We start from the raw sequence: 18,845 nt of genomic DNA, 5'->3' as shown, positions 1-18,845 counted from the left end.
CATACTGGAAGAACTGGAGCGTGAGGTGCAAGAGGGAAGTCAGGAAGGTCGATGGGGAGGCCTTCAGGAGCAAGACGGGCGTCTGCACTGCGCCTCCTTGCCCAAGATTTTGAGCACCCCCCGCCCCTACACACCCACACACACACACAACCTTTTAAAAAAACATATTCTGTAGGAGTTCATGGTGTGGCTGTGGATCCAACCGGCCTGGGCTCCAATCTTGGCCTCACCTTTTATGGGCTGTGTGACCCTGGGCAAGTCACTTAACCTCTGTGCCCTAGTTTCCTTCCCTGCAAAATGGGAGTGACAGTGGCCGTCCCGCAGAGGGTGGTTGTGAAGGTGTCAGGAGGGTTTAGCTGGGCCTGGTGCCTGCCCCACCAAGCTCTCCACCAGCGGAGACCCTGTGGTTGTTATTGCTGCCAAGGCCAGCCCTCCAGCCCTGCCTGGGCCAGAACCAGTGTGTGGGATGGAGGACAGGTGGGGGGGGGGTGACAGGTGCACTCAGTGTCCCCCTCCCCCCGAGCAGCTGTGTGCTCCCTCAGGGCTGGGGGAGAGGAACCCCTGTGACAACCTGTCCTCGGGCTCCTGGGTGTGGGGCCAGCCCTGGGGTCCCCTCTGCCAGCTGGAGGCCAAGTGCTGGGCTCCCGAAATGCCTGCGTGAGGCCGGCGGTTGATCCAACTGCTCTGCGCTCCCACTGCCAGTGGTTCCTGCATTCAGTGTCAGGAGCTCGAGCCCAGTACTGCCTGCGGGAGTGGGGGGCTGGGGGGGCTTGGGACAGAAGGGGCCTCAGGAGGCCCTGGTGAAATCCAGGAGGGCTCCTGGGGGGTGGGGGTTTGAACTGCAGTTTCCACAAGTGGAGGAGGCAGGAGAGGAGCCCTATTTCTGAGCCCCGTTCTGTGCCGGCTCCACCTCTGGATGCTGTTTCGCAGGCTTGGATGCCCAGGGCTACGGGGTACCCTGTCTACGCTCTGCCTGCAGGCTGTGCGCTCGCCTTCCAGCGGCTGCCCTGCTTTCCCTGAGGCCCAGCCTGGGGCTGGGAGCAGCTGCTGGGAGTCCCAGCAGCAGCACTGGCCGGGCAGTTGGTTGGTAAGGGAAGAGCTATTCAAATTGGGACACTGTGCATATCTAGCTGTGTGACTTCGGGCAAGTGCCTCAGCCTCTCTGGTCCCTCCTTGGCCGGGGTAATGGTGCTGCCCGTGGTAAAGGCAGCTGTGAAGTCTGTGCGAGCCCGTCTGGAGGACGGTCTGGCCCAGAGCAAGGCCCCGGAGGTTGGTTGTAATTCCTGGTACCGGGGAGCTCCTGGGGAGGAGGCCAGATGAGGATAGCTCTTCTCCAGCTGATACCCCAACAGCCCTCCAGGCAGGGCCAGGACTCTCATCCTATTTCACAGAAGGGCAGGTAGAGGCCCAGGTGGGATGTGGCTTGCCCAGGTCGGCGTGATGACTGCTCCAGACTCCTAGTCTGGGCTCTTTGTGCTGCTGCATAGAGGCCATTCCTCAGTGTCCCCGTGAGACACTGCTCTGTGCCAGGCCCAGAACAGCGGATGCAGGGTGTGTTCCTGGTTCTCCAAAAAGCCTCAGATGCACCTAGGCCTCCCTGGCCCAGGGGGATACTGAGGCCAGGGGGTCCGGGCTGTGTTCTCCTCGTCAGCCGGGAATGGCCTACCTCGTTGTCAAGGCTTCCTGAGTGCCGCGTACTCTTGTGGGTCCCGGGACGTGCTGTGAACCAGACAGGTGCAGCTCCAGCCTCACGGGGCTACTGTCCTCCTGGGAGATGCATCGACTGCTAATCCCTTGGTTCACAAGGAGGAGAGGGGAGGAGAGGAGAGGGGCCGGGAGCTGGAGCCCGGGAGGGCCTCCTATGGGACAGGGGCCGGAGCTGGGGCCCGGGATGGCCTCCCATGGGACAGGGGCCGGGAGCTGGAGCCCGGGAGGGCCTCCTATCGGACAGGGGCTGGAGCTGAGGCCCGGGAAGGCCTCCCATGGGACAGGGGCCAGGAGCTGGGGCCCGGGAAGGCCTCCCATGGGACAGGGGCCGGGACCTGAGGTCCGGGAGGGCCTCCCATGGGACAGGGGCCGGGAGCTGGGGTCAGGGAAGGCTTCCATGGGTGAGGCAGCGGCTGAGGGGACAAAAAAGCTATGCAGGGGGGTGGGGGGCACTGGGAAAAGTGTGACAGGCAGAGGGAACAGCTCAGGCAAAGGCCAGGAGGCCGGTGAGGCTGTGGTCATGCTGGGGGTGCTGAGGTGTTCCAGGCTGCATGGGTCCCTGTGGGTCGGCTGGACCATCACCCCCAGCGCTCAGCATCCAGTCCATCACGGCCCCCTCTGCCTGCCCCCCTGTGTCATCAACCATGGGGACCCCGCACATCACCCCCGAGGCCCAGAAGGGCCACAGAGCTCATCGGTGCAGGACTGGCAGTCGGTCAAGTGCTGTTCCCTGGGCCCAGACACTCGAGGTGTGTCCCCAGGCTCTGCCTCTCACCCCGTGTGTGACCTGCTGAGTCCCGTGTCTCCGAGCCTCCGAGTCCCAAACGCACAGGTGGCACTGCCCCTCCAGCCTCGTCCGTGCTTTTCCAGGTGAAGCTGCACAAGGGGAAGTGCGTGAACCTGCCCGGGAAAGTGTTCATGGCTGCAGAACCTCCTGGTCCCGTTGCCGATTGCGCTGCTGAGGGGGTTGCACCCCCAACCTTGTGTGGAGGCTCAGCCCCTCGGCCCTACCACCTGGACGTTTGGCGGCTCACAGGGAGGGCCGCCTGCCGAGCTGGTGGCGACTCTAAGTTCTTTCTTTCTTTCTTTCTTTCTTTCTTTCTTTCTTTCTTTCTTTCTTTCTTTCTTTCTTTCTTTCTTTTTTTCTTTCTTTCTTTTTTTTCTTTCTTTCTTTCCTTATTTATGTTTTTTCTCACTAAGTTCTGATGTTTGAGTTTCCCCTTCTTTTCCCTGCTCGCCTCATGTTGACTAACAGGCAGTGTTCTCTCCAGCGCTAGAAGTGTGATTGTACCCATGGGGGGATCAGGCCTTGCGTGAAGCCCTGGCCACGGGGGCCCCGAATGGCAGTGGCGTCTGGAGCATGTGGGCGGTGCTGGCCCAGGTCAGGGGGCAGACCCGGCCAGTGTGATCTGCGCAGGCGGAGCAGGGGCGCAGGCGGCAGTGGCAAACGACAGCTGTCATCTGTGCAGGAAGCCTATCCCGCAGGCAGGGGCCCAGAAGTGAGGTGACGTGACCTTGCTGAGTGGTGAGCTGCCTATCACAAGGGGTGTGCAAGCGCAGACCCACTGCGTTTGGGCCTGGTACCAGGCCAGCTGCTGCCCGCTTAGAGGGCTCCAGTCCCTGTGCCTGCACGGGGGTGCCACTGACATGCTGTCAGGCGGGCGGGGACGAGTCCTGTTGGTGCTGCACTTGGAGCCGGGGCAGTGCGACCAGGCTGGCCTGGACCTTGAGGACGGCCCAGAAAAGCCAGGAAGGCGAAACAAAGCAAACTCGTGGTCACCACCCACGGTTGGCTTTTTTCCCTAAGTGGTGCCACTAGGAGAGGCTCTGCTTAGGAGAGCGACTCCTTCCAACTTTTGTTGGGCCGCGTGCTCTGAAGGCCACAAGCGAGGTGAGCCCGGCCCCCTGCAGGGCTATACGGACCCAGGAGCGGATCAGGCCTGGCGCTGCCATCCGCGAGCTCAGGATGAGCGTGGTGGTGGGGTGGGGAGTGAGGGGGGGCTCGTACCTGCTGACACCCCATGCTGACCCCGCCTTGGCCCAGGCCAGAACCCGGCCCCGTGCTCGCCCGCATGTCCTCCTCAGTCCCTGCTGTGGGCCAGGGTTACCAGCCCCATCCTGCGGTGGTCAATGAGGCAGAGAGAATAATTTATTTTTTTTTATTTTTAAAAATTTTATTTATTCATGAGAGAGAGAGAGAGAGGGGCAGAGACACAGGCAGAGGGAGAAGCAGGCTCCATCCTGGGAGCCTGATGTGGGATTCGATCCTGGGACTCCAGGGCCACACCCTGGGCTGAAGGCGGCGCTAAGTCGCTGAGCAACCCGGGCTGCCCTTTTTAATTTTTTTAAAAAGATTTTTATTTATTTATTCACGAGAGACACAGGGAGGCCGAGGGAGAAGCAGGCTCCCTGCGGGGAGCCTGATGCGGGACTCGATCCCAGGACCTGAGGATCACACCCTGAGCCGAAGGCAGATGCTCAGCCGCTGAGCCACCCAGGTGCCCCGAGAGAATAATTTCTAAGATAAGTATATCCTATGCAACTTTTGGGATATACTTATGCTAAGAGATTTGTTGTTTATCTGAAGCTCAAACAGAACAGGACGCCCCGTAGTTCATCTGGGCACCCCAGTCCTGAGAGGGTCAGGTTCCTTTTTTTTTTTTAACTTATTTATTCGTGAGAGACGCAGGACTACGCCGTGACTTACTCCTCCACTTGTGAACCCGGCCGCCCTGGCTTTGGGGCCGTGGTGCATGCTCCTGTGTGGCTGGTGTCGTGCCCACCCCTCAGGGTATGGAGACCCGTGCACCCGAACGCATGCCCATGACACGCTCACACGCACCCTTGCGTGCCGACTGTGCGGTCCTGAGGTGGACAGGTGTGCTAGCCCATCCGTCAGAGCGGTCAGGACAATTTTCGTCCCGGCCGGCGGCACCTCACCTCGCGTCCTCGGTGTCGCAGGGCTTCTCGGTTGCGTCCATGCTGCTGTGCTGGCGACCCCGGTGGTTTCGCTTGCTTTGCCCTGATGGCCAGTGAGGCCGAGCGTCTTCCGGGGGCCACTTGGACTTCCTCAAGTGTTCCTGTCTTTTTGCCCGTTTACAAAAAACAATTGGGTTCTTTGTCCTTTTCATTTCTTTCTTTTTTTTTTTTTAATATTTATTCCTGAGAGACCCAGAGAGAGACCCAGAGAGAGACACAGGCAGAGGGAGAAGCAGGCTCCCTGCGGGGACCGTGTGCGGGACTCGATCCTGGAACGCCCTGGGCCGAGGGCAGACGCTCATCCATGGAGCCACCTGGGCGGCCCTGACGGTCCTTTTCGTGTCGGTTCATAGATTCTCCATGTATTCCGAGTGTGAGTCCTTCGGCAGTTGCAACGTGACTTGTCCTTCCCTGTGATTCTCTCCCGGTGGTGCCTTCAGCCGCCGGGGTTCTTGGTCTCGGGGTGGCCACGGCATCTGTGTGTTCCTTCGTGGCAAGTGCTTCTCATGTTCCATTTGGGAAATCTGTGTCCCCTGGAGTCGGGAAGGTATTTCCGTTGTGTTTTCTGGAAGCTTTGCCGTCTAGCCTGTCGTGCTTAAGTGTGGGGACCCCCTGGGTGAGCGTGTGCTGATGGTGAGCAGGAGGGAGCCCGTCCTCGGCGTCTCCCTGTGACGCCCACTTGGCCCTGCCCGGGCGCGGGAGGTCTGTTCCCTGCTGGCCGCTCCTGCCTGTCGCCCGGGCCCCGTCCGCGCAGCTCCAGGACCGCGCTGACCGCAGTGCTCTGGTGACGGCTTCCTCTGGTGCCTCTTTTCCCACCGGGAGGTTTGAGGCTCCACGAGAACGGGACCCGAACCTCTCTCTTGTGGCCTTCATGCCAGCGGCGAGTACGGTGCCCGGCCCATCAGAGTAAATGTCAGTGGGATGCATGGATGGAGGGATGGCTGGACGGACAGACAGGTGACAGATGCCAGGCTGGGGGGACCCAGTCAGAGCTCAGGCCTGGCGTGGCGTGCTGTCCCTGGGTCCCTCTGTGGCCTCCCCCGGGCCTTCCCCCGAGCTCCTTGCCCACGGGGCCCCTCCTCGACCTCCTGCTCGATGCTGGTCTCCCGGGGTGGAGCCTGCCCGTGCTGTCACCCCTTGCCCTGCGTGCCCTGCTGCCCATCACCCCCAGGCTGAAGGCCTGTCCCCATCTCCAGGTCCCGTTGCCTCCCCAGCTCCAGCACAGGCTCCGTCACCGCGGGGTCGAGTCCCGTGTGTGTGTGTGTGTGTGTGTGTGTGTGTGTGCGTGTGCGCACTGCCACCCCAGGGACACTGACCTCCCAGTCACTGGAAGGCCATGTCCGGGCCCGTTGGGACCGTGACGGCTCTGAGCCTTGGGCAGGGCGGCTTAGGGGATGGGGTAGGACCACCAGGCTCGGAGGAGAAGGAGGGGCTCAGCTGTCACAGAATCTTAAGTGCTGGAAAAAAAACTGTATACATCCCGTATTCATTTATGGGTTTTGGATACATTTTTTGTTCTCATTTAACTGAAAACGGCCTTGATTTAAGAAAAAAAAAAAAACCCCACACCAACCAGGAGTGCGGGAGGGAGTGCAATTGGCATGCAGCTCGTCCATCTGGTCTAATTACTTCTGGTATTTTGAAAGAAGGATTGTAAACCTGCTGAGACATTAAACTTTGAGAAGTGGCTGCCGGCCGTTGCCGGGCGTCTGGGCGCGGATCCTGGTGCTCAGCTTGTCGGCCTGGCGCTGCCTCGAGGCGGGGTGCGGGGTGCCCTGCCCCTCCCGCAGGCAGCCCGGGGCCCCGGGCCCAGCCCTCTGTCACCACCCTGCTACAGGCGGCCAGGTCCCAGCCCGGGGATCTGGGGTCAGAGTCTGGGCCTTCCGTGAAATGACGGCGGGGCCCGCCCCCCCCGTAGGGTGGTTCCTAGGATTCCGGGAGGTCCTGGGCCTATACTGCGTGGGACGCAGCAGATGCTCAGCACGCAGTGGCCCCACTCACTGCCTAACCCTCCAACAGCTCGCTGCCTCGGTTGCCCGGCGGAGGGTGGCGGGCTCGGGGTTCCCTGCACGGCCAGGGGCTGCCCACTGAGGGCCAAGCCTTCCACGTCCTTCCCTCTCTTCTCCGTGGGCACAGGGCAGGCCAGCTGGGTGGGTTGGGGGCAGGCACGGAGCTGCCTGTAACCCAAGGGATCCAGGCTCTGCTTGCTGAGGGGACGGTCGTCGTTGTCACTGTTCCTGCTGCGGTCCCTGAGGCCCGGTGCTCCAGCGGTCCTTGTCCCCACTGGACCGCCGTGGAGGCCGAGACCCAAGAGTGAAGGGACTGGCTTAGGGTCCCCCGGTGCTTGAGGGCAGGATGGAGGCTCCCTGCAGAAGTGGGTACAGAGCGATGCTAAAAGGTTTGTTTTTTTTTTTAAAGATTTTATTTATTCTTGAGAGACCCAGAGAGAGGCAGAGACACAGGCAGAGGGAGAGGCAGGCTCCATGCAGGGAGCCCGAGGGGGGATTCGATTCCCGGACCCCAGGATCACGCCCTGGGCTGAAGGCAGACACTCAACCACTGGGTCACCCAGGGGGCACTAAAAGTTGTTTTTTTAACTTCATCAAATAGGTCTTTGGGAGAAAACCGAATAGAGGCCAATAGAGTGAAACCCCAGCTTCTTCTTTGCCCCGAGATGCTCTCACCGGGACGTGGGCGAGGGCCGGGGACCCTGCCCAGGTGCGACGCCGAGCCCGGCCGCCGTCGGAGGCCGCGGGGGTCGTGGGGACGCCGGCCCTGCCCGATCCGGGCCCCTGGCTCCTTCCACGAGTCCCGGCGCAGCGCCAGCCGCTCACCCACACTCCTTTGCTCTTTCTCTTAAGAAAACCCTTAATGTTCCTTCGAAAGCATTGATTCGTTCAGTCTCCCTCCAATGACCGTCCACGGTGTTTGGGGCGCTGGCCGCCCCTGTTCTGCAGAGCGCTGTCTGGGGCAGTCGTGGGCAGCCTGGATTGGGGTGCCCCTCGGACGGGATTGTGCCCGCCCCGGCCTGTGGGTGCGCTCGGTGCGGGGACGGGTTCCTTTTGTTTCCTGGGCCTGCGGGCTCACCCGCCGGAGGACGAGCCGTGGCCCGAGGTCTGGGGTGTCTTCCTCCATCTGGGGTGGCGTCCTGTCTCCCTGTGGTCAGTGGGCAGCCTTTTCTGGCCCCGTCCCCTGCGGCCCCCGAAGCCCTCTGGGGGCCCAGCTGTCCCGAGGGGGGTGGCAAGCCCAGCTCCCCCCCCCCCCGGCCCCCTGGGGCTTCCCGCTTGTTACTTCCCTGCATGAGAAGACCCACGTTCCCTGGTTCCCAGGGGGCCAGTGCCTGCGCCCCTGGAGCTGTGATCTTTCCTGTTCCTCTCGCATTTCTAGGGGGTTTTGGCAGGAGGCTGCGCACCCACCCCCCCCCCCCCCCCCCCGTCCGTTGAGGCGGGAGAGGTGGGCCTTCCCTCCCCGCTGTGGCCGAGACCCAGGCCCTGGGGCGGCAAGATCCCCGGGAGCTGCTGCAGCATCGTCCTATTAACCCGCCGCACAACGGGGCACGTGGACGGGGAGGGGAGGCTTGGGGGGCTCCAGCCCGGGGGGGCGGGCTCGCTCAGCTTCGGGGTAGCCTGGAGCAGCCCGCAGGCCTCGGGGGCTGCAGAGCCCAGGAGGGGCTCCCCGGGTCCCTGGGTCCCACTTCTGGGACATCGGCCTTGGATTCTCCCCTCCGTGCAGGGCGAGGTGGGGGCGCCGGGGCCTTGGTGAGGGGCCCTTCCTGTCCTGAGCCAACCGGTGAGGACGGCTGTGTGCCCTGGGGCCGCGTGCTCGAGGGCTGCGACCGTGAGCACTGCCCAGGTGTCCCCCAGCCCCCGGCATGTCCCCCAGGTCCCGGCAGGTCCCGAGGCCCCCACTTGTCCCCCAGGTCCCGGCTTGTCCCCTACCCCCTGGCATGTCCCCCAGGTCCCAGCATGTCCCCCAGGCCCGGCTTGTCCCCCAGGTCCCTGCTTGTCCTCCAGGCCCTGGCTTGTCCCCCAGGCCTCAGCTTGTCCCCCAGGCCCCTGCTTGTCCCCCGAGCCCTGGCGTGTCCCCCGAGCCCTGACATGTCCCCCAGGCCCCTGCTTGTCCCCCAGGCCCCTGCTTGTTCCCCGGCCCCTGGCATGTCCCTCAGACCCCTGCTTGTTCCCCGGGCCCCGGCATGTCTACCACCAGGGGTCTGGCTGCCACCGATGCCCTTCTCCTCCCTCCCCTGCACTCCGACAGTTGTCACCCCCACATCGCAGGCAGCCCACGAATTTTGATATTGGGAAGAAATACCTCACGGTCCCCGGCCCTACACTTGCTGCCTCTACACACACACTGCACCACGCATGCACCTGCACACAGCTACACACACAACCCCTGTACCACACACTGCACACGCAACTACGCACACACATCCATACACACAACCCCCACACCGTGCAGACACATCACACACCTACCTGCACAGCCTCACATTGCACACGCACACCACACACACAAGTATGAACACACACGTGCAGCTATATACACCTACACACACAATTCCCACACCACATATACGCACAACACATGCATGCAATTACACACACACTCCTACACACACAACCCCCACGCTGTGCACCCCACACACATGCATGCACACATATGCAGCTACAAAGATGCACACATCTGCATATACAACCCCCCCACACGCATACCACACACACAGCTATACACACAACCCACACACCACATACATGTACACACGCATGTAGCTACACACACGCACACACCTACTTACACAATCATACATACACACACCATACACACATGCATGCACACACACAACCCCCTGATTGTGCACACTCCAGACTCTCTCTCTCTCTCTCTGTCTCTCTCGGACTGTGTCCTTTGGCCCTTCCCTGTCCTTATCGGTCCTGATTTCGCGTTGTTGTTATCTTCCCTACAGAGGCCCCTCCACACATATGCGCACCATTCTACATGAGATTAATGTTTGAAACGAATTGTCTGCCTTCTCGGGGCTGCAGAGTCCCAGCGAAACAAAAGATGAATGGTTCTGCACCTCGTAAGGGTGGGGGAAATTAATTAGGAATGACAAAGGACCCCATTCTTCGGTTCCACTTATCTTGCTGCTGACTTGCCGGAACTGTTGTGCGCAGGGCAAGGTGTGTGATTGACAGTCCCTGGGGACGTGTCGCCAGCCTGTGGGGCCCTGCCCCCTCACAGGCAGCAGGCAGGTGGAGCTGACCCAGGGGGCTCCCTCCGTGCCCTCGAGGAGGTGCCAGGAAAAGGAGCAAGGCAAACGTCTCTCCCTCAGAGCTGCGCAGGTGGCGGCCGTGGCTCGAACTGTGGGGTGTTCCCAGGTGTGGGGACACCACCTGTGGGGTGAGGAGTCAGCACGAGCTCTCCTGAGCAACCCAGGTATGCCACTGACTCGATTTCCCCCGCAGTAGACGGGAGCTCCGCTCCCCCCCCCCCCCCCGGGGCAGCTGGTGGGGCCAGTGACATGGGGACCTCCGGGTGAGGTGCTCTGTAGCTGCCCGTGGGGGTCAGGCCGCCGTCCTGCCCAGGCTGCAGCTTTCACCCTCGTAGGAGGAGGGCGGGGTGAGAACGCCTGGCCCAGCACCTGCCAGGGCAGCCGCCCTCCACCCCGGACCTTGGGGCGCAGGCTGCCTGGGAGGCAGGGAAGGTCCCCGAAGGAGGTGAGGCGGCATGCAGAGGGTGTGACACACTGAGCCTGCTTCCCCTCTGAAGTCTCATCTGTGAAATGGGCACATGGGTCCTGCGGGCCGGTCATGGGATGGTGGGGGAGACTGGAAGCTCAGTGGGTGGTGAGGGTCTGTGTCCTGGTGCTTATGTTTGTTGCAGGTGTCGGAGCTTCGTGACTCCAGGGGTTCGGGGAGGGGGTGGGCTCAGGAGGGAGGGAGCACAGAGGAGAGGACAGATGCTTAGTTCTTCCCACCTGCCCACCTGCCAGGTACAGCACCTGGCCGTTGGTTCTATCGTGTTCATTCGTTCGTGCACACCATGAGCCAACCCTCCTGAGTCCACCCAGGCTCAGCCATCCTTTGGGCAAGAGGGATTTAGGGGTGATTTGACCTGAGCCCACCCTGAGGGAGCCACCACGAGGGCACTCAGAGCAGGGAGGGTCACCTGTGCTTGGGGGATGGAGGTGATCAGGGAAGGCTTCCTGGAAGAGGGGCCTTTAAGCCAAGCCTTAACAAATATTGAGTCATGGACTCTGAAGAGAGGCTAAGGAGGGCTTTTCAGGTGGCTGGAACAGCGGGAGCAAAAGCCCCAGAGGTGGGAAAGGCTGGGCTGTGCTCAGCAAACAGGATTGTTGTGGCTGGCAGGTGGTGAGTTCAGTGGGAAATCTGAGCAGGACGGTTCCGCAGGTGGATGGGGACAGAGCCCAGGGACCCTGTGTGCCAGGCCCTGAGGTCTGTGCTGGTCTTCTAGGCACAGGGAGCCATGGAGGGCTTGGGAGTAAAGGAGCCACATGGGGGACAATTGAGGGGGGGCACCAGGAACCAGAGTCACAGGCTGCTTCCTCTCCGTCCAGCCAGGCTCCACGGGGGCAGAGCAGGGCCAGGGCTGGGCTGGGACCTGGCGGGGGACGTTTAGGAGCTACCCACAGGGGCAGCAGGCGGTTGCCATCGAAGGGGGGGGACCTGCGGCCCGGCCACCCCAGTGGGGGCCTCTCTGGGTCAGGCACCTATTGGGCCCCCGATGCAGGAGCCAGGACCCCTGGTCCTGTGTGTCCTCAGGCACACCACTTGGCCTCTCTGTGCCATTGTTTGCTTCTCGTTAAAGTGGGAGCCTCCCAGGACTTTGAGCTGAAGGTTAACTGAGCTGAGGTGTGCAAGTGGCTGGTAAGCGGGGCGCGCAGAGGAAGGGGAGGCAGGAGGAAGGCCTCTGGCATGGAGGCAGGGAGCACGGGCTCTGGGATCACCGTCTGGGTTCGAGCCCTGGCTGTGTCACTTGGTCCCCAGGTAACCCTGGGCAAGCCTGTGACCCTGCCCACACCCCGGTTTCTGCATCTGGATTTGTGCCTGTGTGGCTTTCCCCTTGATGTCGCCGCCACGCCCCTCGGAATCCGGTCAAGGGAACCCCCTACGCCTGCCCTCGGGCATTGTGCCCTGGCCTGGGTGCCCCGCTGGGCTCAGCCCCACCCCGGGGCACCCCAGGCCTCCTCCGCCCACACCCCAGCGTCCCCAGGAAATGGGGTGGCCACCCCCCAGGCTAACTGGCTGACCCCTGGGTACACCTTCCCCGCAGCGCGGAGTGCGCTCCGCTTCGCGATCTCTGCAGACGAGCGTCCCCCTCCCGTCTGCCGTTGGGGGATCCGGATTCACGCTTCAGGGGGAAATCGTTTAATGATTGGCCACGAGGAGGTCATTTATATTGGCTAAGCGGGCTTAATTAGACTGGATTCGAAGGTTACCATAAGCGCACAAAAAAGCTGTTAAGGGGTTAACCTCTGAGAGATTACATTGTATTCAGCGCTCTGTTAAAGTTTGAATTAATTTTTCCCATGGGTTTGTTCACATTCTAATTTTCAACTAAATGAGACATCTGTTTCAGAAAAGGAAAATTTGCTCTGGTTGTCATGGCAACTATCATTCTGTAAGAAAATTATTCCAATGGTTACTTTAGAACAGAAAGACAGAAATTCAGGACGTAAAGCCTCCTCCCATTGCTCACTCGGAATTCTGATTCATCCGACCTCCTTGGGGCCTGTGCGGTGTCCCGGATGGGGTGTAGACGTCGGGCCCCGGGTCCCCAGCGGGGCCAGGCTGGGTGCAGGAGGCGGGGGCTGGGTTTTCGCAGGGCCCCAGAGTCCCGTGTGGGGCACTCAGGGTCCCGGACCACAGCTGCCCCCGAGGTGGGTGGGCCAGTAGGCGGTGGGCTGGGCCCCGGCTGCTTGGGTGGCCGGCCCTGTGGCCCTTGGCTGCCCTGTCCCCTGGCGGGAAACCAGGGCAGCCACGCACTTCACCTCCGGCTCCAAAGGGCCTTACGAGGTGAGGAGGCCGATTGGCCAGACGCTGGGGCCTCTGGGGCCAACTTCCTCTCGGAGGAGGACCTGCGGCCACCCTTTGTCTCCTCTCCCCCTGGAGGAGCTGAATGGACATCAGCAGGAGGGGCCGGTCAAAGGCCTCTGGGGAGGGGGCGAGGTCACCGTGAAGAGCCCGTCTCCACGCGGGCCCTGCTGCAGGCTGCCCTGGGCAAGGCCCCTGGCCTGCAGAGGGTATCCCCCAGCCCACGGGCCATCCTGGGAAATGTCTCCTCTGGATGTCTGCATGAATGATTTGACGCTTCCTTCTCCTAAAATTTCAATAAAATCTAGAACCTCCCCTTTCCCATTGACGGAGCTCCTGGGCCTTTAGGAGTTTTCATAGTGGGAGTGAAACGCAAGCCTCTTCACCCCCCCTTCTCTCCTCCCCTCTGTGCAGGGTCACGGCGGGCAGCAGGGATGCCCCTGCCCTTGGGGGGAAGGTCTGGGGGCACAGGCATCGTTATTCTGCTGGGACAGGTGAAGCGAGCAGCCCGGGGGCCCAGAGCCGGGAGGTCTGATGCCAGCCTCCGTGCCTTGAGCAACTCAGCCGTCAGGGCCTCCCGGCGCCTTCCCAGGATTTGAGGTGCTGTCTTTCCAAGAACGGGGCAGGTGTCTCCGTGGGGAACCGCTGCCCCAGAGGAAGACTCGGTGGTGCTGGGTGAGGGGAAGCTGAGGCCGGCAGAGGCTTGCGGGGGTCTCCTTCTGGGGGTCTGTGGGGTCTCTGATCTATTTCGAAGTGTCTCTTTCAAGAAGCTACCCCTTGCTGTGGCTCACAGGAACTAACAGATGCCTTCTCTCCATGCAGATGAGGCCTCATCCCGTCTTGTAAATATTTGATTAGATTTTTGAAGAATAGATCCCGGATTTGGAAGGCAGTGCCAGAAACGCGTTGCTTCTTTCCCCAGAGGCTGACAGGCCTTTGGGCTCCTGGGAGGACCACTAGGCTTGGCTTTCTGAGTGGCTTCCAGGCTGCTGCAGCCCTTTCTGCAGTGAGTCTGCCCTGGTTCCACCAAAAGGGGGCTTTGAGTGTACCCAGAGTCTTCAGGGTTGCAGAGCTGTGAGCTCAGACTATTAGAGCAGGAGCAGCCTCGGGTGGATGCGGAGTGGGACTGTTAGCCGTTTCTGACCAGGAACCATGGTAGGAAAAGCACTTTACATTGTGACTCACTACATCCATACGTGGGTGTCTATTTAAATATAAATACATTTAACTGAAGTATCCTTCCCTGCTAGGAGGTACTCTTTTTGATGATGCTCTCTTTTCCTTTTAAAAAAATGTTGTTGTGAGCCGTCAAAATGCAGTTTGAAACACTCTGCCTTAGGTCAAAGGTTTTTCATGCACCCTCCATGGGGGGGCTTCAGGAAGGGGCCACAATAATGATAGCGATAGTGATGATGATGGTGGTGATGACGGTGGTGGTGATGGTTATGATGATGATGGTGATCATCATCAGGTGGTGGTGGTGATGATGGTGGTGCTGCTGCTGCTTGTGATGGTGATGATGATGGAGATGGGATGATGATGATGTTGATGATGGTGGTGATGATGGTGGTATTGGTGATAGTGATAGTGGTGATGCTGCTGCTTGCGATGATGATGATGATGATGATGGAGGTGGGGATGATGATGATGGTGGTAGTGGTGAAGATGGAGATGGGATGATGATGGTGATAGTGGTGATGATGGAGATGGGATGATGATGGTGATATGGTGATGAAGGCAGCTACAATGCATTGAACCAGGCACTGTTTTAAGCACTTTATATGGATTAATGGATTTAATCCTTCCAAACAGCCCTATTGAGATGGTATTATTATCCCTGTTTTATAGATGGGGAAATTAAGGCATAGAGAGAAGTCGAGTCACTTGCCAAAGGTCACACAGGTAGTAAGAGGTGGACCCATTCTCACCCAAGTCCGTCCAACCCCAAGATTGCCTTAAAGATGGGTGTAAAATTGTGTGTGTGGAGGGGGGGGTGCATTTTCTGTGGAGAGGACTCTCACCTTTATGCAGATGTGCAAGGGCAGGCCTATGTGGACCTGCCAGTGATAGGAGGTGTCTTCTGAGGGGACTGTCCCCAGGGCAGCCCACCCAGTTGCTATTTCCCAGCCCCGAACACCTGGTCTCCTCACTTGGCAGGTGCTTCCTATGGTTGGGGATCCCTTGGACAGCCCAAACCTGGGGACTCAGCCCTTCTGTGCCTCCTTCTCACCATCTGTTTCTCCTCCCAGAGCCTCAGAGTGCAGATCCCAGGCCCCCACCCATACAGGTGTTCTTCCGGGATCCACTCATATCTAGGTATGAGGGAATCTTTTCGGCTTCGCCTACAAGAACAAGGCAGGAGCCAACAGACCCCTTCTTCAAAGCCAAAACGTAGGTCAGCAGGGGCTTGGGGCCATGGTGGCCTGGCGAGCTCTGCCCGCTTTTAGTGAGTGTTTCTGGGTAGGGCCTGGGGGCTCTCTTGAATATGGGGCATCGTTTTGAGCTTTGAAGTTTAGGCTGCAATCCCAAGGCAACAGGAAAAGTCCTGACATCTGTTAACAGAGGGATTTGTTGATCCAGGCCTCCGTCACTCACCACCATTCCCTAATGCGACATTTATTCCCCTCTGGGCTGCTGCTGGGTGCAGGAGGAGCGGCAGGGTGGGGCAGGCAGGGCTCTGAAGGATACATGTGGCATGAGGGCAGGGTAGGCAGGAGGGGAAGATCAGGGACCCAGTGTTCCTGGCAGGGGTCCCAGATGAGCAAGGCCGGCAATGGAGGGGACTCGGCATGTGTCTGAAATGATGAAAGGACTTTTGGCGCCCAGACAGCCACCGTGGTGCCCCATCTTCCTCCCTCACAAACCTGGGCTCCAGGAGATGGTACTGCAGGCATGAAGGCTGGGGGGACAGAGACTCAGGCCTGGGTTCAAACATGACTTCTCCCCCGATGAGCCGTGTGACCCTGGGCACCTCACCGCCCCTCACCGAACCTCAGTCCTCTTGTCCAGAATGTACCATGGTGGGACGAAATCAGGGTTTTCAAATGGTGTTCCGTGAGGTGCCTGGGGTTCCAAAGAGGTGGCTGGCAACAGGTAGAGCCGTTGGGTCCACAACCAGAGGTCTCAGCCTCACCCTGGAAGGGCGTATGGGCCATGAGAGGGATGTTAGCGGCCACTTTGGGCACGCGACAGACCCTGAAGATGAAAGCCCAGCCTCCCAGCTGACTTGTATGGTATGTGTGGGCAGGTGAGTGGTAGTGAGGTGCCCAGCCTGGGAGTCAGCACGCCCGGGGCCAAGTCTCCAGGTTACCTCACCTCTCTAAGCCTCTGGTTCCTCATCTGTAAAATGGGGATACTGAGTCCTTAATTCACAGGGTTCTTGTAACAGGAAAACCATCCGTGTACTTGGACGGTAGCTGACAAAAAAGTAGGTATGCAGGAGATGCAGGTGATAATTCCTGTTCTCAGTCTCCTCGTCCATAAAACATAAAGAAAGAAACCTGTCTGCCCACCCATGCTGCCTGTGTGAAGGTCCCTGAGGTGGCAGGTGAGGAGGTGACCGTGGTGATGACAGTGATAGTGGTGATGATGCCTGTATCATGTCCTGGGGCCATAGACTGGGGAGCTTAAAACAATAGGCATTTATTCTTTCACGGTCTGGGGGCTGGACGTCTGAGATCAAGGTGTCACCAACATTTGTCCTTTTTGAGGGCCCTGAGAGGGAAGCTGTTCCATGACCCTCTCCCAGCTTCTGGTGGTGCTCCTTGGCTTGTAGACAACATCACTCCAATCCCCACCTCCATTGTCACTGGACCTTTTCCCTCTGTCTCTGTGTTTTTACAGGACCTTCTCATAAGACACCAGTCACTAGATTAGGGGCGCACCCTAATCTGCTATCACCTCATCTTAGCTTGATTATATCTGCAAGGACCCTATTTCTAAACACAGTCACATTCACAGGTATTGGGGGTTCATACTTCAACCTATGTTTTTGGAGGACACAATGTGACCCACAACAGTGGCGACAGTGATGTTGGTGATGGTGAGAGTGCTGGTGGTGATGATGGTATGTGATGATATTGATGGTGGTGATGATGATGATGGTGGTGATGATGGTGATAATGATAATGATGGTGGTGATGATGGTGATGGTGGTGATGGTGACGGTGGTGATGATGGTGATAATGATGGTGGTGATGATGGTGGTGATAATGGGGATGATGGTGACGGTGGTGATGATGGGGATTTTGTAAACATTAAAGGGCTATGTTAATGTGAGATCTTATGACTCAGGCCTAAAGGGAGGTTCTTAGTAGGATGCTTTTGTTAGAAATGGAAGCCCAATCAAATGGCTTTCTTTGGGCCCATGTAAGTGAGAAGTGCAGAGGTATGGTGGGTGACCGGTGCAGTTTTGACCCAGGGGCTCCCCTGGGCCATGTGGTCCAGCCATCGCCCTTTGGGACAGCTTAATAGCTGCTAACAGTTTCTAAGGCAAGAAGCTCACTGGTTGAGACACAGGGTTGACAGCTTCATCTTCCCTCATCCTCCAAAGAAATATCTGGGATTCCCTCCAATGGAAGGATCTGGGTTACACGTTCACCAGTGAGCCAGTTGGCCTGGGTCCCTCTGGCCCTGCCCTTAGAGCTGGGGATGGACGCAGCCTGCTGGGAGCTTCAGGGGAAAGCAGGAATCACTGTCCTCCACTCGGAAGCCACTCTCTCTGGGTGGGGTCCCTGGGTGGTGATGATGGTGATGGTGGCGATGATGGGTGGGGTCTCTACCTGCCCCAGCCGTGGGCGGGAAGACAGAGGAGCGTTTTCCTGGTGAGGGGTGGGTGCGCATGTGCTCTGAGTTTCCTTAGAAGAGCCTGGAGCAAGAGAGGTCATTGGCAGAAGCTGATTCTTTTTAAACTTTCATTTTAAAAAATTATGGAAATAATTCGTCCTAGAAAAACAAAAACTGTGTTGAAAGACGAGGAAAAGGTAAGAGGATGCCAGTGACATCGCCCGGCCCACGAGTCGGTCAGGATTCTGGCTGAGTCCCGGTGGTCGTCACCTTTACTTGAGTTTCGAAGCATCAGGCAGGTCCTGAGGACCTCAGGCCTCCGCCTGCCCCCCCTTCCTGTCCGCGGCCTCTCTGAACCTCCTGCTCTTCTTCCGTAGGCAGCCCTGGTTTTATGGCTGGGGCTTTAACCTCCCTCGAGGCCAAGCACTGCTAGAGAAATGGAACCTCATTCCCGAAGGCGTAGACATCCTGATAACCCACGGACCACCACTGGGTAAGCACCAGGTGGCCATCAGCTGGCCGGCTTGGGCTGGGGGGACGCGGGGGGGTTGGGGGGGCCCCGCCTGAGCCCTGAGGTCAGCCCCTGTGAGCTCCGAGTCGGCTTGCTGCGGCACAGGGGACAGTTCTCCCCAGAGCCCCCCTTGCTTCCCAAGCACCGACTGTCCCCCGTGGGCCCTTCGCAGTGCCCCAGGGAGGGCGGAGTCGTGGCCTGCGTGCTCCACACTGGGGCTGCGGCGGGGCGGGGAGGGGAGGCTGCGCCCTGACTCTCCAGGCCCGCGCGTCCCGGGGCAGAATACTTTCAGGGTGGCTCTCTGGGCTTTGTCCTGCCCCGCGAGACCCCTAGGGGACTGCAGCGCCATCCATCCCGGCAGCCCCCAGGCCCCAGCCTCCTCCCAGGCCCCGCCGCCACCTCCCTGGTCCAGGCGGATGGCAGCACTCCGGTGGCCTAACCGCCTCGAGGCCCCACTGGCTGTCCCGCGGTCAGGGGCTCTCTCAGGCCACCCCTCCCCGTCCCCTCGCACATGGCCTGGCCTCCGCGCGTCCCTCCAATCCCACCTCCGAACTGTGCCCCAGCCCCTTCCTCTCCTCTCCAGCCCTGCTGACCCCACCTGGGGCCGGCGGTGTCTCCGGCCTATTCGATGATTGCCACGGCCCCCTCACTGCTCCCCCTGCCCCCAGTCCTGCCCCTTCCGTTCCACTGTCCCCGCATCCGCATCCGCAGGAGGGAGTCCTCCGAACCCGCAGCTGTGCCATGGTGCCTCTCTACGACCCTTCGTGGCTCCCCAGCGCCTGCTAGCCTCCTCCGCACCCCCACCG

General features: G+C 59.8%; 1 protein-coding gene across 5 annotated transcripts in view; it reads left to right on the top strand.

Annotated features, from left to right (window-relative positions):
- MPPED1 (metallophosphoesterase domain containing 1) overlaps positions 1-18,845 on the top strand; it is a 77,967-nt gene that overhangs the window by 53,670 nt on the left and 5,452 nt on the right. For all 5 annotated transcript variants that reach the window (XM_038550284.1, XM_038550286.1, XM_038550285.1 and 2 more), the window contains exon 5: positions 17,906-18,021. In XM_038550284.1, the coding sequence (XP_038406212.1) occupies positions 17,906-18,021 (116 nt within the window). The remainder of the gene's footprint in view (positions 1-17,905; positions 18,022-18,845) is intronic.

The sequence above is a fragment of the Canis lupus genome, chromosome 10, assembly GCF_011100685.1.
Source record: "Canis lupus familiaris isolate Mischka breed German Shepherd chromosome 10, alternate assembly UU_Cfam_GSD_1.0, whole genome shotgun sequence".
Taxonomy (NCBI): Eukaryota; Metazoa; Chordata; class Mammalia; order Carnivora; family Canidae; genus Canis; species Canis lupus.
The sequence above is the reverse complement of the archived record's forward strand: the minus strand, read 5'-3'. Positions and strand labels throughout refer to the sequence as shown.